The 21,430-nt window shown below is 35.9% G+C and overlaps 3 protein-coding genes across 4 annotated transcripts in view; 2 read left to right on the forward strand and 1 right to left on the reverse strand.

Moving 5' to 3' along the window:
* The window catches only part of LOC128986450 (SWI/SNF complex subunit SMARCC2), a 46,577-nt gene that overhangs the window by 9,820 nt on the left and 15,327 nt on the right, over positions 1 to 21,430 (forward strand). For both annotated transcript variants that reach the window (XM_054406832.1, XM_054406840.1), the window contains exons 4-11: positions 7,988 to 8,156; positions 14,779 to 14,978; positions 15,442 to 15,540; positions 16,661 to 16,770; positions 16,925 to 17,058; positions 18,801 to 18,931; positions 19,372 to 19,710; positions 20,899 to 21,116. In XM_054406832.1, the coding sequence (XP_054262807.1) occupies positions 7,988 to 8,156; positions 14,779 to 14,978; positions 15,442 to 15,540; positions 16,661 to 16,770; positions 16,925 to 17,058; positions 18,801 to 18,931; positions 19,372 to 19,710; positions 20,899 to 21,116 (1,400 nt within the window). The remainder of the gene's footprint in view (positions 1 to 7,987; positions 8,157 to 14,778; positions 14,979 to 15,441; positions 15,541 to 16,660; positions 16,771 to 16,924; positions 17,059 to 18,800; positions 18,932 to 19,371; positions 19,711 to 20,898; positions 21,117 to 21,430) is intronic.
* On the reverse strand, positions 2,043 to 5,255 carry LOC128986483 (uncharacterized). The gene is made up of 3 exons (XM_054406884.1): positions 4,376 to 5,255; positions 3,877 to 4,009; positions 2,043 to 2,601 (listed from the first exon to the last, which is right to left on the reverse strand). The coding sequence occupies exons 1-3, from the start codon at positions 5,170 to 5,172 to the stop codon at positions 2,065 to 2,067; spliced, it is 1,467 nt and encodes a 488-aa protein (XP_054262859.1). The 5' UTR covers positions 5,173 to 5,255; the 3' UTR covers positions 2,043 to 2,064.
* LOC128986491 (adipocyte plasma membrane-associated protein Hemomucin-like) overlaps positions 5,559 to 21,430 on the forward strand; it is a 438,949-nt gene continuing 423,077 nt past the window's right edge. Inside the window, exon 1 of the mRNA XM_054406911.1 lies at positions 5,559 to 5,579. The gene's annotated coding sequence lies outside the window, so the exon portion shown is untranslated. The remainder of the gene's footprint in view (positions 5,580 to 21,430) is intronic.

The following is a 21,430-nucleotide window of genomic DNA, read 5'->3' on the forward strand; positions in this document are numbered from 1 at the left end:
TGTAATAAAAATCCTCGGGCTTTGCCCCACAGGCCATCAAAGTTGGGGTTTCTCCCATAAGATTAACATGGAGGAATTTAAATATTTAATTGGAAACTTTGTCCCCATTAATTTGAGAGAACGGCTGGGCGTAGAAACTTGGTAAAGGTGTCCAAAGAAAGGTCTTGGTCTGTAGATGAGTTATCAAAAGAAAAACTAAGCAAAATCCCTTAGGGCTCTGCCCCAGAAGCCTTTAAAGATCCCTCCACAGAGTTGTTTACATTTTGGCCATGTGAATAATACTTTTTAATAAAACAGCTTTTCATTTTTAAATTTTATTTCAAACAACACACATTTATTGGGAGTTACTGAATTCTACCAAATAAGTACTTGCAATGTTATTTTCCGATTTTAAAATTGATTTTCTTCTTTATCATGTCATGTTTAGATATATAACGTTCCATTACGCAATCAGTGGGAATAATTAATCTAGGTAGGCCCTAACTCGTATTTTTTTAAATAATTTCAATTCAATAAAAAAATAGAGTTTGTAAAAATAAATTTATTTATAAAACAGATAATCATATAAATAGTTATGTAACTTTTTCTTAAACTCACCTGTGGCCGATTACTTTTTTGTGCCTTGTAAAAGGGCCTTTTTCCATAAGCTTATTGAAGATTGATTGGGAATCTCCTAACTGAACAACAGGATTGTTATTACTTGAAACTAGTATATTATAATACTAGGCAAGAGTCAATAAAATTCCCATCGTAATACAGTACAGAACCTTTTACCGAAATTAAAGATACAAGCAACCATTTTGTTACTAGACAGGACGTTTATTTATAGCTAGTTCTCACTGGAGGCTCGAGGCACAAAAACTGTCTTGACCTTGGAGTTGTTATCCCCCCTTCCCTGCCCTCCCTACAAGTTGCGTTGTTTGTTTACTCCAGCAATAAGATAATCAGTTCTCAAAAATCGTAACACACTTTATGATGTTTTGCCACATAGATAACAAATCAGATCAGATGTGCTTGAGCTACGATGATGACAAACTGACAATAGGCTATGCTATATTTTTTGTGATCAACACAAAATAACTTATTTTTAGTCATATCCTGTGGAGATAAGCGTATGGTTCAGTTCTCATCGCCCAGCGTGGGAGCGGAAATGCCGAGATTCGTAGAAAGCGGCGGTTAAACCAAGCTGCTCTCAAAGCAAGGTCGGTTAAAACAAACTGTATTATTTTACGATGGAAGGCGGATAATCTGATTATCGGTTAATACGAGGTCGGTTAAGAGGGGGTCTACTGTACTAGGTAGCGTTTTTATGGGTTGTACCAGGGAAACTAAACTCATTACTATTCTAACAAGAAATTAAAAACTACTTTTTGATTAGTATGACAATTTTGCCCGGGACCCCAAAATGGGGTATTTAGGGGGCAGCTCAAAATTGTTAAAAGCCCCATCATGAGATACCTCATTTTGAAGGCCATCAGTTAAAAAGAATATCGGGGAAAACTAGAGGTCCCTATCTCAACCCCATACAAAATGGCATCAGATTTTAGTATTCATCAACCTCAGAGACCCCACATAAAAATACATTATAATATCCATCATTAACATTTTATCAGGTTGTACACTTTTACTGTGGACTGGAAAACATAACGTTATGATGGATACAGTTTCATTTCAAACTATGTTGATAAGTTTAGTTTATAATGATAATGATATAATATGTTAATCGAGACAAAGACAATCCAATGAATCAAACATCATTATAATCAGTCCAGCCGTTCTTGAGTTGTAAGTGGTGTAACTAACACGACTTTGTTTTATATTATACATAATCTATTTCAATTGGAACCAAAACATCAATAAAAAAAATTATTTTAAGAATGGAGTTGTTACAATTTTTTTATTATGAATTTAAAGACCAGAAGTCATCTGCCACCAATTTATTTAATCTAACTACAAACAAGTAATATTTTATTCAAAAAATTAAAATTAAACAATCTTATCATATAATTTGCACTATATTCATTACTTAGCCTAATGTAATTTGTAATACACAATGCAACTTGTTTAAGCTATATTTTCAATTTGTGTCTGTTGGTCCTCCCAAAGAACTTTGTTTTCCTCTGTGCTTTTTGGTGATGTTTTCTTATTAGATTTCTTTTTGTTTGATTTGCTAATATTGGAAGATGGCGCCGAAGGTTTAGGCTCTTCTAACACAATTTCGTTCTGGTCCTGGTCTTGAGCTATCTGTTTTTGAGGCAGTTTGGGTTTTGGTGAATGAAATTCAAATTCCAATGTTGAGTCGGAAGAGGATGAGTCGCTGTCTCGTTGTTTCTCTGTGATTGTGAAGGGTATAGGGATAGGTCCTATATCTGTATCACTACTCTTGGGACAAAATGTGATGTTGTAAGTGCGTCCCCTCTTTTGTATATGTAGTAGCGGTGGCTCCTCTTTTGACTCCTCTTTTTTCAATATCACCTTTTCTCTTTTTGGGGTTCCTAACCCGACTCGTATCGGCTCCACTACGTCGTCAAACTGTTTCAATACCTTAATCATATTCTTTATGTTTTTCCCAATAAAGCCTGGAGGCCCACCTTTTCTCTCCTAGAACATTTTTGATAAACTGTAGGCCTAGGCTGTTAATTTCATTCTCTACTTATTAAAAAATTGATTAGTTATTAATTTATAAAAATTTAAATAAAAAATCTGTAATTATTTAATTAACCTAACTCTAGAATGTATAGTTAGTCAGCCTACTATCGTTCTATGAAAAAATATCCTACAAAGTAAATTAATGAAAATTACCAATATTCATCAATATCTTATATTGACTACTGGTATTATTTCCTGAAAAAAATGTATGTTTTTGCTTTTGAGTATGATCAAATTAGTTTTATATATGTTTTAGGCTAAAAGATGAAAGAACAGGTTGGCTTTTGATATATTTTCTTTCTTTATTTCAATGTGTTTAGTTCCGGGTTGTCAATATTGATTAAAAATTAATTTACGTACGTATGAACCCTATTGGGTCCTTTTAAAAAATAGTTAAACCTAATACAGGTGTCAAAACTGGAAAATCTTCTTTTTACTCAAGTATTAAACATATAATCTAAGTACCTACTGTTTATTTTGTTGTAAACATTTTACTTCTTGGTCATTCTAACTCAGAATGTTTATTTGTTCTTCAGATTATGTCTTCTTTAGACCTAGATAGCTTCAATTTGTTAACTTTTTAAGTGATTTGCAACTTAATATTTATTATCATAAGCTACACTAAGAAAAACTATAGTTCCCTTCTGGTTCTAAAATATAGGGCAGCACAAAATTACATATCTAGTTCTAACTCTAGCAGTACACTATCGCCGATTGTAGGCGAGCACGATAGTGTATTCGGTCTGCTCGTGTATGTTCGAAATAGTTCGTATCGCCATGATTCGTAATTGTCTGTGCTCCAAATTTTGTCGGTTTTTGGGACGAGTCAAAGGAGACGAGCAAAGGCGAGTGCAGGAAGTTAATATATGTCTAACCACCAGCAAGCATGTTAGGCGAACATGGGAGAGATCGTGGTTCACTTATGGCATCATTTGTTGGCGCATATCGAGACAAAAATACAACCGAGCATTCGGCAATAGTGTACTGCTAGCATAAACACAGTTGTGTGTAATTCTAACCATTTCACATTCACATCATTGGTGTTTTGTCTATCTTGATATTTAACATAAAATATAGGGTAATCTTGTACCTATCTTGTATTCTCATATTTGTATGCAATCCTTAATTTTGCTTGATGTACATTTTAACTTTTGCATTTCCTAACAGTCAAATTTTAATTTTTTTTAAGCCCATGTATCAAATTACTTAACAAAATTAAAGTGTTACCCTCATTCCTTTAGATGTGTCTTGGATATTCCATAACCAACCCATGTTCTTGGGTACCAGTCCTAGACTCGGCATGCAGTGTTTGTGTCCGAGTCTTACTCCGTAATTCTCAGTTCCTCCTGAGAAATAGTACCTGTCAAACAAGAATATACTTGTAGTGGAGAAAATATTTTGTATCAATCACACTGTCAATGAGTGTAGAATGAAGTGAGATGCCTTGTGTAGCGTTTACTGACTAAGACCAGCTGTTTCACTACCTAGGACTATTTATTAATAACCCAATGATGAAAGGACACCTGGGTCCATTAACCTTCCTCAGGATGAAACCAGGGACTTTTTGATTACTAGGTGAGCATTTTACTATCCTCTCACAAAATGTTTATGGATACGGTCTCGGAAGAAAACATTCTATTTACAGAGGGGTTACTGTCATCTAAACAACTTAGCACCAATGATTGTAATTAATTGTTGTATATATTTTGTAAGATCCTTAACTCACTTGACATGAAGAGGTTTTTTCTTTGGCATCCTACAGCCACAACTGTATTGAGTTGTCTGACTCATTGTTGCTGACTTTGATTGAGTTGCTTCTGACTTTACTTGCTGTCTTAGTTGTCTTTCCCTTTTGTAGTTGTTTTTCTTCATTCTTGTAGAGGTTAAAGACACCTTAGGTTTCTTCTGTGTACTTTTTATGCTTAACATAGGAGACCTTATTTCTTCTTTGGGTGCTGGTGCATCCTTTTTGTCTTCTTTATTTTCACTAGGAGTAGCTTGGACATGTTCCTGGATAGAAACCTTTTGTGTTACCTGTTTCTTATTTGATTTTTCTGTAGCAGTATCAGTTGACTCATCGGGCATCTTCTTTTTACCATCCTCATGTTCTATCAAGAGCTGTTTGATTTCACCACTTACTTTTTTCATTCTTTCATCAGTGATTATTTGTTCCCTTTTAAGAGCATTTCTAAAATCTGTTGGAAGTAAACGTAGGTCTGTGGTGTCTGATTGGCCACAGATACACTTGACTGGATCACAGTCAGGAATAAGTGTGACTTCAGCCTCTGGGCTACAGATACACATACTTGGGAAACAGGTACATTTAGCCTCGTCACTTAGGTTTGCCATCGGAACCGAAACAAATTGGCAATCTCTTCCAAACTGGCAGCATTCAATTTTTGGATCTACCTTTTGCGACTGTGGATAGCTAACATATTCTAATGGACAGGTACATCTAAGAAGATCCTTATCTAGATTGTCCGAAAAAATACTGGAGTATTTCTTTTGATTGGGCCTATCCATTATAGTAACTGTAGATACGTATATAATTTTAGGTATTACAACTTAAATTATTTAATTATGAGTAGTCATAAAATAATTTTGAATACAAATCAATAACAAAAATTTTGTTGCTTAGAGATAAAGGCTTACAAGGTATAATACAATAGTCTCACAAACCCGGCTAGTGATGGGAGAATCGAATACTTAAAAGAATCGAATACAGTGAATTCGTAGCCTCCCCTGTGTTCGAATAATTTTACGAATACTTGTATTCAAACACCTTTGAGTATGCAAAGCATGGGAAATGAGTGTGTAATCCTTTTTTCATAATGCAACCGTTCTTTTGGCCACTGTTATTTCGTTTTACAGTAATTAATTCATTAATATAATTTATTCAATGTAATTTTAAATTATATGATTTTTAAAAGGTACATTTATTTTGACTTATAATTATTTCATGGTCAGTTACAGTCTTATTAATCTATTATTTTCTATTATATTAACTAATTAATATCTTTAATAATATGTCTTATTCATTTGTATAGATAATTTACATCAGATATGCATGTTATTTTGCCATGTAACTATATAAATCGGTTGTAGTTATAATCAATTCTATTCAATTGCCCTCTACCAGTAGTAACCTAATATTTTAAATATCCAATATATTCTAAATGTTAACGATTAATAATAATCTTATGTAAATTATAGGGCTAATGGTAAAATTATAACGAATATATGAAAACAAATGCTGCAGTAAAAACATTAAATACTCTTAAGAATGCTACGGATTCTTAAGATATTCAAAAGGGAATTCAGTAGTTGAAAAAGTGTTGAATACACAAATACTGCAAAATCTGTGAGGTCAAGAGTATTCACAAAAAAGTATTCGTACGAATCTGAAGTATTCGAATCTACGAATACTCGGGCTGTATTCGAATACTATTCGATTCTCCCATCACTAAACCCGGCTCTCCGTAACTCGGCCGCATTTGACAGAGAATTCAAAATAACATTTCTTATGCCCATGCTTAACCCAAAATATAGCTAATGTGACAGCTGTGAGTCTCGTTACCTATTGACACTCAAGGTCAATGCTCGCCCGGTGAATGCCCTAGTGGACAGTGATTTCCCCCTCCCGTCATCGACTGCCATATTCCTGAACATCACACGTAATCCCAGTGTAGCACTAGCCAGAGATTACAGTAAAGTAGAGCGTGTCGTGTCACATAGCTCTTTTCATTTTGAGTTTTATTTAGATTGAATGCTGTGATATTGACTAGAATGATGGTACAATTTACCTCATCATGTCCTACTTGTTGTAGAAATCAAGTTATGACCTACAACCTGTTTTGCCATTAATGCCACATTGTCAGGGTTGCCGTCACATAAACATAAAATTTAAATACGAAACAAAGAAAATTTCATCAACATATAACGGTCCCAGCGCAGGTAGTAGATATGTCGAAGTCTGAACCAGCACTGTATCGTATGCACACAATATAGTGTTAGTTCTTCTTTCCATTGTTCACTTTTTGGTCTGCTATGTTTATATCAAAATTTAAGTGAAAATGTATTGTCTTCTGTTGCTTATTTGATGAATAATAACCCTATATAATCTATTAGAGCTGTTATGTTTAATCCTATTATTCTTGATAACTCAGGGTCAGGACAGATTTTGCTAACATTTTCTTAAAGCTATTGACACTAGCTACTAGCTAGTACAAATATTTTTGTTTTAAATGTGTTTTAGTTAGCATTCTGCAGTACAGAAAATTTAACGTTCAGTACGTTACATTGTTTTGTATCTCAATATACTGGTATCACGGTTACCAGTATTTTCGAAGTTTTTTCCTAGGATTGTATTTCAACCATAATTTTTAATTTTGGTACATTGACATTGCTATGAAGATGGGTAGTAGGCATGCATTCATGGCTTTTCATTAACAACTACCACTAATTAAAAAATCTTTAAATAATCTTTAATAATCATTATTCAAGAAAAAGTGGGGTCTCTCAAGGCTGATAAAAACTAAAAACTGATGCCATTTCGTACTGAGTTGAGATAAGGACCTCTAGTTTTTGCTGATGTTCTTTTTAACTGTTGGCATTAAAAATGAGGTTTCACTTCATGGAGCCTTATATTTGAAAAATTTTAGCTGCTCCCAATACACCCCATTTTAGGGTCCTGGGCCAAACTGTCATACCGACCAAAATGTACTTTTTAGTTCCTTGTTACGGTTAGGCCTATACTGAGCTTAGTTTTTCTGTTACAATCCTTAAAACAGTTAAAGGGGAATATCAATGTATATTTTAAAGTGGGGTCTCTCAGGCAGATGAAAAATTTAAGATTGGATGCCACTCTGTAATAATGGGTTAATAATGGGTTGAGATAGACACCTCTAGTTTTTGCTGATATCCTTTTTAACTTATGGACTTTAAAGTAAAATATCACTTGGCGGGGCTTTTCATTAAACATCTTTTAACTGCCCCTAAGATATTCAGTTTTTTGGGGTGTTCCGGACAAAATTGGACATATATAAATCTATATTTATATACTGTGAACGGTTGGCGTTTTTGTCCTCTGGGGACATCAAAATGAAAAAGTAAATCCGTCCCGGGACTAGGTCTTACCATACCACCTACAGTAATAGCTACTTCCCTTCAGGGAAATTCGCTAAAAAGAATGTGAATTACAGTAATATAAACACCTAAGTCACAGATAGCTTAGGTCAGATAATCGAGACACAACTGTAAAATGAAATGCATTTGTTCTTCATGAATGGTGTACATCTGGTAAATGTGTGCATTATTTGTTTCTCTTTATATGTTTCAGAGCCCATCTCGCATGGATAGAAACGTAGAGATGTTTATGAATGTGGAAAAAGCATTGATACAAAACAAGTACTTCACTCTACCTGTCGTATATATTCGACCTGATGTTGACAAAGCCAATGCATCAAGAGTGAAGGACATCATCAAAAGACACCAGGGAACTGTCACCGGTAAGTGGTTCATTCAAATTAGTCCAAACCAATGTCTGACAACATAGAACATTGGCTGGCCTAGTACTTATAAATCAAGATGAAATTCTCTGGGCAAGCAGAAGAATTAATTTTTATCTTGTCATGCCATGGGATATAAAACATTACCACTCACTATATTTTGCTTTCTATTGTTCATATTAACAAGATTGTTAAATGAAAGGTTTGAGTCATTTAATAAAAAACATGGTTCACTTTTTTATTTACATAATGAGGCTCTCAAATTGTATTAGTATATTCTGTTTATTTCTTGTGGAAGGTGACCTATTGACATGACCCTTAAGGCGTCACTTTTAAACCCAAGAATACTCTGTAATTAAATTGAATTTAAGACATTGTGATGAGCAAGTTAAAAAAACCAATTATTTTTAGCGAATTTCCCATATAGGGAATATTAGTTGTAAAAAATATTAAAGACAGACAAGACTTTGACAAAAAAGATGTGTGTATTTGTTGGACATTATTTACAATCATAATAATAATAAAACATGTGTTAGTTCAATTAAAATAAAGAAGGCAGGCATAAATTAAACATATTAAAGAACACAAATCAATGAGTCAATATGAAACATATTACATCTTTTCCCCTCCAACGGTAAGGACTGCAACTTTAGTCAGAGGCCGGCGATAAGTTCCTTTTGATGTTGTTATGTCTACTATTCGTACTTGGCCATCATGACCTGGGTAGACAGCCGAGATTCGGCCAAGGGGCCAAGTATTTCTTGGACAGTTTTCCTCAATTATTATTACAAGATCGTCAATCTTTGGTGGGTCCAATTTCTTGTGCCATTTGCACCATCTTGAAAGGCATGGAAGGTACTCATGCACCCATCTCTTCCAGAAGCTGTCTAGGAGTGATCTAACACGAGCTAATTGTCGTTTACACAGTTGGTCTTCGTTTAGGTTGATTTTGTAAGCTTCTCTTAGAAAATGGTTTGGTGTGATTGGTTCGGGGTCATTGGGATCCAGAGAAACATGTGTGAGTGGGCGAGAATTTATTATAAATTCAACGCGAACCATGAATGTCTGAAGCTCTTCATCTTTTGGGTACTGGCAGCGCATAACACTCCTTAATGCGGTCTTTACAGACCTAACAAGTCTTTCCCAGCAGCCTCCCATATGTGGTGCTCGCGGGCAAATGAAATTCCACTTTATCCCGTAGTTCACCACGTCTTTTTGGATCTTTTCATGTTTGAGTGACTTTACAGCGTTTCTAAGTTCCCTATCTGCAGCTACAAAGTTTGTGCCATTGTCGGAATATAGTTCTGAGGGAACTGGTCTTCGGCTGATGAATCGTTGAATCGCCATTATACAACTCTCTGTGTTAAGAGAATGAGCCGTTTCGATGTGAATTGCTCGAGTGGATAAACAGGTAAATAGGACACCATATCTTTTTTCATGTCTGCGGCCAACAGTAACTTCGATAGGTCCGAAATAATCCACTCCAGTGTAGAAGAATGGATGTTGCACTTTTGAGCTCCTTAACTGTGGTAGTGCAGCCATCTGAGGAGGATAAGGTTTGGCATTGTCTATGCTACACCTCATGCAGCTCCTTTGAACTTTCTTGGCGACTGATCGTACGTTTAAGATCCAGAACTGTTGTCTAGTCATATTGATAACAGTCTCGATGCCCTGATGGAAACATTTCTCGTGAAACATTTTTACGATTAGTTTAGCCGTATGACTTTTGCCGTCTAAAATGATAGGATGCTTTTGTTCTTCGCTTATTTCTGGTGAACTATGTATTCTACTCGACATTCTTATTAGAGACTGATCAATGAAGGGATTTAAAGAGAATATTCTACTGGACTTTGGTAGCGGTTTGTTCTTCAGCAGTAAATTCTTTTCTTCATTGAAGCTTGCCTTTTGAGACATTGATATCAAGTTCTGTTCAGCTTTTTGAATTTCCTCTGGTTGAAGTTCTGGTATATTTCCAAAATCTACGTTGACCGTTTTCAGTTTCTTTTTGGTGGTGGTGGTAGTATGGGACCTTAGCATGCTAACAAATCTGTGTACCCATGCTAATACACGTGTCACTTTTTCCCAAGAAGAAAAGTTTTCAACTGTCAGAAGAGGAGGGGTTTCATCACTGTTCAAAACTCCGACGAATTTCTTCTTTCTTTCTTCATTTCCCTTGACTTGTAGTGTGGACGGTTGTATTGGCCAGTCACTAGATTCTCGCATTAGAAATGAGGGTCCGTGAATCCATTCAGAATGCATGGCTGATGTAAACTTTTTGTTACTTCTAGTTGCAACATCTGCCGGATTCTGTTTTGATGGAACCCATCTCCATTCTTCAGGTTTAGACAAATCTTGAATTTCTCCAATTCTATTGGAAACATACTGTTTGAATTGTGTAGGGTCGGATTTCAGCCAGTGCAAAACTGTTACAGAATCTGACCAAAATATCTGACGAGAAATAGTTAAGTCAATGTCTTTTATGATGCTACAAGCTATTCTGCATCCAAGAACAGCAGCTTGGAGTTCTAGTCGGGGAATGGTTGTTTGTTTGAGTGGTGCTACTTTGGCACGTGCCATAACAAGCATGGTCTTGTAAGTACCTCTGGCACATCCATGGCGTAGATATGAAACTGCTGCATAGGCCTCTTCACTAGCATCAACAAACGTATGGAGTTCAACTTCTTCAATTGTTTTGACGTTAAAATAGCATCGAAGTATGGTGAAGCTCTGCAGACATTTTACTTCTTGTAACCAGTCTTGCCATTTTTTACTAAGTTCTATCGAAAGAACTTCGTCCCACGTTATGTTTGTTCGCCAAATGTCCTGAACAAGCATTCTCCCTTTTATAGTAGTAGGTACAACTAATCCCAATGGATCAAAAATGGACATAGCTCCTCTTAAAACTTCTCGTTTGGTCGGATACCTTGTTTCAACTAACTGTACCTTTTCGGCGTTCCGGTGAAATGAAAAGTGGTCAGTTTCAGCATCCCACCACATTCCGAGGATACGTTCTGTAGGTAGACGACTTTCAGGTTGCAGTAGTTTTGTAGAGTTTGTCTTCAAATCTTCCGGTATTTCAAGTAAAATTTCTTTTGAATTAGACAACCAGTTACAGATTTTAAAACCTCCGGACTTGTGAATTTCTGTTATCTGTTGTATTCTAATTCTAGCTTCTTCTTCTGTATCAGTAGAGTCTAGTAGATCGTCCATGTATTCACTGCAGAGGATCGCTTTACTTGCTTCTGGGTAAATTTGTAGAAACCTCTTGGCGTTGCTGTTTACTACATACAAGGCAGTACTCGGGGAACACGTTGATCCAAATATCATTGCTTCCATGATATAGGTATCTGGTTTGTTGTTCGGATCTTCTCTCCATAGAAACCTTTGCGAATCGACATCTTCTTTTCTGATACGTACTTGATGAAACATTTCTTGTATGTCACCTGCGATCGCAAATTTTCTTAATCTGAATTTGAGAAGTACTGCTGGCAGAGGGTTCAAAAGGTCAGGACCACTAAGCAAACCATCATTGAATGACACACCATTCGCTTTAGCAGCTGCGTCAAATACTAACCTCAGTTTGTCAGGTTTGTTTGGATTTATTACCCCAAAATGAGGCAGATAATAAGTCCGGTCATTTATAACATTAGCTTCGTCATCACGTAGTTTTCTGATGTAACCTTTTTCTTCATAATCAGTGATCTTGGCTTTGTATTTGTTATGAAAGTTTTCGTCTCTTGCCATCTTCCTTTCAATACCCTTAAGCCTTTTCAGCGCATTTTCATAGCTCGGTGGATATTTAAAGTCTTCTGACTTCCATAGTAGGCCGGATTCATACCTATCCCCTACTTTTTTGGTCGTATCTTCTAAAATCTTGAGGGCTTTTTCGTCTTCAACTGATTTCACATTGTCATCTTCTACTAGGGACACGCCATAATTCTCGATTTCAAAAGAATCTTTGATAATATCATGAAGTTTTTCACTTTCAAAAGACGTTAAAGTGAATTGACTATCTACTCGCCCAATGTGTTCATGACATTTACCGTGCAATGTCCAGCCTAAACGGCTCCAAGACAAGACTGGAGAGTTGGGAGGACCTTCAATTATTTTCCTTGCTAGAATAAGGTCACAGTTGTCTTGACCTATAAGTATTGTAGGTTTCAAATTTGCTGACGGTAAAGGTTGAACAATTGACCGTAAGTGAGACCACTTCTTTTTCAGTTTGACAGTATCCACCATTTGTTTTGGTAAGTCCAATGGTGACTGGGTTCGTACATTGTTTAATGTAAATACTTCGTCCTCATATAACCCTTTAATTTTAACTTTCACAGTCATGGATGTTGGGTCGAAATGTTGGGTTGCATTGGACCAGCATGTCGTGAGGGGTTCAATACTACCGTTGACGCCTAATTTATCGGCTGTAGCTGAATCCAACAAAGATACTGTTGACCCGTCATCTAAGAGTGCGTAAGTGTCGATCTGACAACTTGGGCCATATAATGTCACTGGACATACTTTTAGTAGAACACGGTTATTAACAACATGACTGCTAATAATTTCTTTATTTTGCGGTTCGCTGTCCTGTTTGGGAAACCTCTCAATTTTGTCAGTATGGAGGGATGGTGAAACAACCTGCACCCATTTATCCCACAAACCTTTTTTACTTTACATTTTTGGAGCTGGTGACGTCGAAAGCAGAAGAAACATAGTTTCTTTTTGACAATCATTTTCCATCTCTGCGATACATCTGCCTTCCTGAAAACTCCACATCGTTCACTTTCGTGGCTGTCGAGACAAAACATACAGTTAAACTGTTTGTCTTCGGTAGAACTGGTATAAACCGGCTTTATGTCAGTTTTCTTCTGCCAGAGTTTCTCTTCTGTAGGACGAAAGTAAATACTCAGGATTGAGCATTGTTTTTCCAACCAAGTGGAAAACTCCTTCAAGTCGGGACTGCTTAGAGCATTATTACTTACATGTTCAGCCCACCTGTATTTTAAACTATAGGGAAGTTTGTTGAGACATTCATTTAGTAAGTAAGGATTTAATACATAATTTTCTAGATGTAATGACTCTGCTGTAGCAGTAAAATTCAAAATATTTGTCGAAAACTCAACAAGACTTGTAGTGTCGTCTTCCTTGACAGAAGGTAGCCTACGAGTCTTTTTTAACATTGACTCCAAAATGAGTTCTGGTCTACCAAAACACATCTGTAAGGTCTTGATAATTGACTTAAGATTTTGACTTGAGACAAAAAGAGGCTTAACCATTCTAAATGCTTCTCCCTCTAGGCAATTCCTTACTCTTATGAGGTTGTCATCCTCACTAAAAAGATAGGCAGTTTTTTCATACGCCGAAAAAAATATCGGCCATTCATCAGGCTTGCCACTGAAGCTTGGAAGTTTTTGACGAAATGAAACAGGCTGTATAGCTTTTTGGAAGGTATCCGCAAGCTTTTGCACGGCTGAGGTCATGATGGCTGATGAGGACTTAAGAACTGTCGGTTCTTTTTCATTCAACCACCTTTCAACCTTGCTTTGCGGTTCTTCCTCATCATCAAGATTTATGCTAAGTCCTACCTTGGTTTCAGATCGATTACTAGGGCGGCTTGACTGTTGACTGCCACACACTGAAGCAGACTCAAGCTCAGCTCTCGCTGTCAGCAGTTGCTTCTGTCGTTCTAGTTCTCTAGCTTCCATTCGTCGTTGTCGCTCCATTTCTTCAACTTGTCGTTGTCGTTGTCGCTCCATTTCTTCAACTTGTCGTTGTCGCTCCATTTCTCTTTCCTCATGGGCTCTTTCCAATTTCTGTATTTCTTCCAGCTTCTTCAACTCCACTTCCATTAATCGTCGTCTACTAGAAGAAGTACTAGATTTGGCAGATACTGATGGTTGGTCATTACTTGGCTTTGGATTAACAGTTTTGTCGTTGTTATTCCCAATTGCTGGAGTATATCTGTCTGGAGGGTGTCTTTCCCTCTCTGATCTCCTTATTGACATGATAAAGTCGGGTTTCGGCACCAAATGTAAAAAATATTAAAGACAGACAAGACTTTGACAAAAAAGATGTGTGTATTTGTTGGACATTATTTACAATCATAATAATAATAAAACATGTGTTAGTTCAATTAAAATAAAGAAGGCAGGCATAAATTAAACATATTAAAGAACACAAATCAATGAGTCAATATGAAACATATTACATTAGTCAATTTCCCATATAGGGAATAAGCTATTACCGTAGTACTCATGGTAAGACCTGGACCCGGCACCAATTTACTTTTTTGTTTTGAGGTCCCTAGAGGCCAAAAACACCATCCGTTCAAATTCATATATATATATATAGCCTATTATGTTAGCACGATAACTCGAAAATAAATTTTCTGCCATCTCGAGATTTTTAGTACAAAAATATAGTTACGAGTTCTGTAGCACTAAATTAAAACAGAAAATTATCCTATGAAGATTTAATAAACGGAAAAATTTTATCATTTTAGTGATGGGTTCTGTTTTTATTAAATTTAGTAAGATTTATGTTAAAATAGAATTTACCATTCAACTTCCCTTTCAAGCCCACTTTTAAATTGTCGTAGTGTTGTACTGACTAATGTTTGTTGTTGTAGAGTCAGAGACTGAGGCGACCCACGTCATCTACCCCGTGTGTGATCCTCTAGATGAGGAGTACGCCAGGCCATCACTCAAGAGAGATCGTATGGTGCTAATGCATTGGTACTACTTCCCGGACTCTCATGACTCCTGGATATCTGCAGATCTCTCCATAGATCCTCCAGATAGTCCCCCTCCTCACTCAGGACCTTGGAGAGTAAGTTTCTGCAGCAGACACAATCCCTCAATATATATCCATGTCTATGCACAACCAAGTGTCTCATTATAAAATCTAGTTTTTATTTTTGAATTTACTTACCCCCTTTTTAAATTTCTACTGAGATGTTCTAGCTATCAGGCGTGTTCTAAATTTGTTCAAACTTAACCCATTGGAGACTTATCATGGAACTGTTTCGTGATGAGGACATAGCATTATTATTGATTTTTAAAATAATTAATTGTTGCGTAGTTACTTAGTTTCATGTATTGAAATGTTTCTAAAAAGTTTTGGTTTAATTATTCGTCTGTCCATCAAACAATTTTAAAATATGTCACAATTTTTTCAGCTGTTTAATATATTACTAACTTCATTATTAATTAACTGGCATTCTTTTAACTTACAATACCAAAAGTAACTTTTTATAGCATACGTTTATAACACCATGTCTTTATTTGTACAGGTTTCTGCCTCCTGGGCCCTTGACCTTGATCAGTACAACGAATGGATGAATGAAGAAGATTATGAAATGGATGAAAATGGAAGGAAAAAAGTACACAAGGTATAGTATCATTAGTAATTGACTAATTTTGTAACAATTTCATCCATTAGAAGTAGCAATATTTTATCTCAAACAAATGTTTGTCAAATAATTTAAAATGTGTTGGCCTTTAACTATAACCATGCAGATACACTCATGAAAATGACAATTATGAATGGTGATATTTGAAATCGTCAGCCATTTAAAACCTTGACCGTTTCTTAACCCTTTGCTGTCTGTAGGACACATATAGTGCCCACTGTCCTTATCGAGTCAGAAAGTAGGGATGGTATAAACATTTTAGTTTATTATGTTTAAAATAAGATTTAGGTTTTTGTTTTTACAACTAAAAAAGCTTAGGCTATATAAAAAAGTAGGGATAACATGAAATCTCAACACTTCATCCGGTAAATCCCTTTTTTGCTACACCACTGTGAAATGACATGTTTTCGTTGCATGTTTATCACCTGCGAAAATCTATCATTACATTTTTTACTACAGCAAAAGAATGTTTACTATGCAAAAGTAATGTTTACTATCTTTTTTGGATTTTGCCGATGTAAACAAACAAATACTTGTTATTATTTTATCAACTGTACCTATCAATTTTCAACAACTAACGTTAACATTAACTTTAAATTGAATTGAGTTTTGTAATGAAGATGATAATTAGTCTTTGTAGTGGAGCTATAGTGTATGTAGTGTATGTGTATGTGTGTGTGTGTGTATAGTGTATGTGTGTATTTATTTTATAGGCTACACAATTATCACCTTGAACATGGTAGGTAAAACAATTAGAAGTGCATGTTGTGATGGTTCAACATAGAAGGCTTTATTCCGTTAGTGAGTGGCCTAACATATCTGAGAGACAGATGCAGGGCATAACCGACAATACGTAGCTCAGGGATGGGACTGGGCACTATTGGTGGCCCAGAGATCGTTCCAGCATATTGCTAGTGTTCTGTTTAAGCCACTGAGTGGCCTAACATATCTGAGAGACAGATGAGGGGCATAACCGCCAATACGTAGCTCAGGGATGGTTAGTGGCCTAGAGATTGTTCCAGCAGACTCCATACCAGTCCGTAATTGTTATAAAGTATATGTAATCTTGCACTTCAATAATCTAGTAAATATGTTTCAGCTCCGATTATCAGTGGAAGATTTAATGAGCCAAGGTGATCCAGATAAATCAAAGAAAAAACAAAAGAGGAAGAGATCTCCTTCCCCACCCCCAAAAGGAAAACGAAAGAGGTAATTGTTAAGAATGACTACAGAATAAAAAAAACTATTTTATGTTTTCCAAGCAAATTGTTTTTAATTCTCAATCTACTTGTATGGATGAATTTTAATAATTCTTTAGCAATCACTGTCCTGTGTACTGATGCTCATGTGTTGTTGATGTCAGTGGTCGCAGCCCTGCTGTGGGGTCCAAGAAGCCAAGGTCGGATGACAATGATGACGAAGGTGATGACTTGACCAAGGACATGGCTGAGCCCACACCTGAGCCCAACATAACTGAGGTGCCAGTCCCCAAGCCAGGTAACTTTTACACATTAACTGCAACAGTATTCAAATTAGTAACTATTTGTATTTAAAAAACCAAAAAAATAAACAAAACTTTTGTAAATTCAAAAATGTTAGTGTTAAACAGTGAATTGGTAACCTTTCCAGTTTGCCGTTTTATTACAAATAACAATACGTTTCTTTAATGCTTGATAGTTTCATTAATCCACGTGCTCACAGTCAAAAATTACTTAGTGAACTGGAAAACTATCCTATACAATTTTTGACTTAAGCAGATTACATGTACAGAAAAAATGTTACATTTGACTGGGCTGGGCCCCCTTCGGAGCCCTGGGCCCGGGGTCTCTAGCCCCCCCTGCCTCACTCTTTAGCCGGCCCTGAGTTTCGGTTTTAAGATTTGATCACAGTGTTTCGAGATTCTCAAGTTTCAAAATTGAAGATTTTGGCAGTTATTTTTGAAACTGCGGACATTTTTTGTGTAATTTATTATTGTTTTTAACACTTTTTCCACACAATCTCAAAGAAATATTGCCCACTAAATGTTCTAATTAATCTAATATTCATGTTTATGTTGGTTTAGGAGTTAAATTTATTTTAATGTTAGTTGTTTACAAAAATTTTGTTGTAGGCCTATTGGGTTTTAAGATTACCAGTCACATATATGTTATGTGAGGGTCAGGAGTCGATATCTTTCAGTGTTGATAGCATACTTAACATTTTATTATTACCTGTATTTTTGTAATCTTGACCTTTGTAATCTGCTAAGTAAAAAAGTTTTGTGTTTAGGTTTTAAGATTCGGGATTAGGCCTAGATTTTTTATAGTTTCAGTTCTGAGATTAGAGATTTATGGTTTTGACTATCACTACTTATCAGACTTGGAAACAATATGCCTCGAGCACTTGGATGCCTCGAGCTGAGCTGAATAATTGAGAGCTCAACCAAAAAGCTCGAAGGTTTGAGTACGCCCACACCCCTAATTTTTAAAAATATCTACTTTTTGTCATTTACAGTCCCTCAAATTATTTTAAAAAGTTTTTTCTTTCAAAATGATTAATAAAAGCTTAATTTGTCTTCTGATGTGCAATTTGCTGTACCACTGTGCAAAGTGGCATTTCTGGCATTCCTTACAAGTGATGCTGCCAACCCTTCATGTAGCATGACGTTTGTTTGTACTCCTGGTACCAAACTGCTTGACTATTTATTGGTAATATAGACTAATTTGTTTACTAATAAAGATATTCCTGTTATATATTGATGAAATCAGGGTTACAGTAGAACCTCAATTAACCGGGGGCAGATAAACCGGGTACTAGATCAACCACGGTCTATAGAAATCTTTAAAATTAGATTACATAACCTCATTATCCAAGGAAAAATACTGAAAAATATTTTACTATTTTTTAAAGTAGCCGTTTTGGTTTCATTCAATTCTTAGAATAGAAAAGATTCACTTAACAGTATTGTTTACTTACTTAACAGCATTGTTGTTCTGAAACAGCATATACCGGTAGCCTATTACTAGCAGTAGCTTACTAGACTTTCTGTTTGGTTCTCTATGTGATTTATTGCTGTAGGTATAGTGGTTAGCAAATATTTTGTTGTGATTTTAACCTAAATAGTTTTTTTAACTGAACAAAGGTTAATGACGAAGAATACCATGATTGCACAATATATACTTTGTTGATGTAAATATCCAAATTATGAGATTAATGTATATCTATATTTTATTAGCTTGACAAATCATTTTATTTTGCAGGTTCTTCGATATCTAAGAAAGACATTGACACACAGCCTATAAAAAGTGGTACCATTGCTGACTTGGATGAGGAAGGAGAAAAAAATGATGATGGTGATCCTGCTAAAAGCCCTGACAATCAAAATCATCAGGTAAATCATTACTTTTTTTTCTTCACCCCATGAGATTAAAATCTTATTACTATAGTAAACGTCTTTGAACCACGACATGGGTGTTTATCTGACTAAAAAACAATCTTATGATTTTATAGCTGTTATGCCTAATTTAGGTTAATAACTTTATGTTCCATTATAACAAAGTTGGTTTCAATATTATAAAGCTCATTACATTATTAAATGTAATTTTCAGAATTTGTCTTCTTGAATTTTGTATTAATGTAAAGGAACTATAACTGTGGTTTTTACTATGTACCCAACCGTGAATTGTTGCTATAAAAATCGAATTGCTATCAAATCAACTTATGCCCCACAATGGGTTCAGCATTGGCTATTCTCAGGATTGAACAAGCAAGCTTAGAACTTATTATTGTCTTATAGATATGCATCATGTAATTCAAAATAATGACTTTCAGGACGGCAGCAGTAAAGACAAGGACAAGGAAGACACACATGAGGACAATGTGACTGAGCAAACTCATCATATAATCATTCCCAGCTACTCAGCTTGGTTCGATTACAACTCTATCCATACGATCGAGAAAAGAGCTTTGCCAGAGTTTTTCAATGGGAAAAACAAGTCAAAGACTCCTGAAATATATCTTGCGTACCGCAACTTTATGATTGATACATACCGCCTCAACCCAACTGAGTACATTACCAGCACTGCAGCTCGACGCAACCTAGCTGGTGATGTTTGTGCGATCATGAGGGTGCATGCCTTCTTGGAGCAGTGGGGACTCATCAACTACCAGGTAGGCCTCATTTTAATATGATGATTGTAAAGCTAAATATAAAATTTTAAAATAGGCACTAATTCAGGTAACAAAATTTAGAAACCGTTTAGCTGTCATCAGTCAGAGTTTATGAATATTAAACTATCACTGAGCATAATTGAACTTCTCACCCTCATTAGAAGATTTATTTGAAATTGAACCAATAATGTTTGTTCAGAAATGTTTGATTTACTTTAGTGATAAGCTCAAAAAGTCTCATGATGACCCTCTACCCTGTATTATAGCCTGGAAAACAGAGAAGACTATATATTTAGTATTGAGTGTTTATCCCATTAAATGGATCAGATCTTTCCCTTATGAACTTCCTATCTCTGAAGACTAACAATTGTATTGATAAACATGAGTTGCATCAAAACTATGTATACCGTATAAATTTTAGGGGTCTGCGGGCCCGAATATTTACTCTGGCTGAAGTGGTTTGGCCTAAAAACAGATTGGGCCAGAACCGCATTACTTTGTAAACTACTGATCTTATAAAATATTCTTTGTTATACAGGGCTTCAAATGTTAATTAAATATTATTAATATTGTAACAATTATCATTGGCACAGAAAAATCGTGAATATCTTCTGTGATCATGGCAAAAACTTTTCACGGTTGCCCCCCCCCGCGGTCTCGTAGACATAATGGTCTTATGGCACCCCGATTGTGGCAAAATCATGAACATCTCTGCGATGGAGATGCAATTTTAAATATCTCGAAAGGTCCGGCAAAGTTATAAATGTTGCCTGCAGTTGAGATTAAAGCATGAATGATTCCTGCAATCTCGGTGAATGTCACTTGCGGTCACAGAACAATTATGAAGATCTCCTGCAGTTGAGTTATACAATTTTTTTCTTCTGTGATTGATTACGGAAAAATCATGAACATCTCTTGCAATTGTTGCAAAATTGTGAATTTTCCAATGCACAGTGGTAGACGCTTTTTAGTACTGAAAATTCAGCTGCTCGTCCACTTCTAATATAAATGACCCGACTTAAGCTTAGCCTAATAAATTATAAACGGCCCAAATCAACCTAATATATGCGAGGGGTTGCCGAGCAGACCCCCAATTCAGGTAAACCTTAACCTTAAACAGGATCTTGACATCTCCGACTATAAAAACGTATGTTGATGTATTTGACAAAGTTGACTGCTATATGACAGGTGGATGCAGACAGCAGACCTACTCCAATGGGGCCTCCCCCCACCTCTCACTTCCATGTTCTGTCCGACACACCATCCGGGCTGCAGCCTGTCAACCCACCAAAGACTCCACAACCTTCTGCAGCCAAGACTCTGCTGGACATGGACAAGAAGGGTGATTCCACAACCAAGAAGCCAGACAGTGATCTTGGAATCAACTTTGGACTCAAATTGGATCAGTAAGTTGAAGTTGGATTTAGTAGATAGATAATTGTACCTTTTGACTGCATGAAGTGGTGTTCAAGCTCTTACAGAGAGGTTTTTGTGTCCTAAAGAGTTGATATCTAGGTTTGACTCTGTCAGAAAATTCAATAACTCCGGCACATTTGAATAACTTAATAAGATTAATCTTAAAAAAATGTGCTGATCATCGTTCAAAGTTAAACATTCCATGTGTTATACTTCGTTCACAATATTTTGGCAGTTTGAGGGGAAGATCCCCACCATTTTTATTTTGTTTTTAATGTATGTTGCTTAATCAGCTGTTGAGCTG

The sequence above is a fragment of the Macrosteles quadrilineatus genome, unplaced genomic scaffold, assembly GCF_028750875.1.
Source record: "Macrosteles quadrilineatus isolate MER2022 unplaced genomic scaffold, UCM_ALF_1.0 Scaffold_1__1_contigs__length_201487025, whole genome shotgun sequence".
NCBI classification, from domain to species: domain Eukaryota; kingdom Metazoa; phylum Arthropoda; class Insecta; order Hemiptera; family Cicadellidae; genus Macrosteles; species Macrosteles quadrilineatus.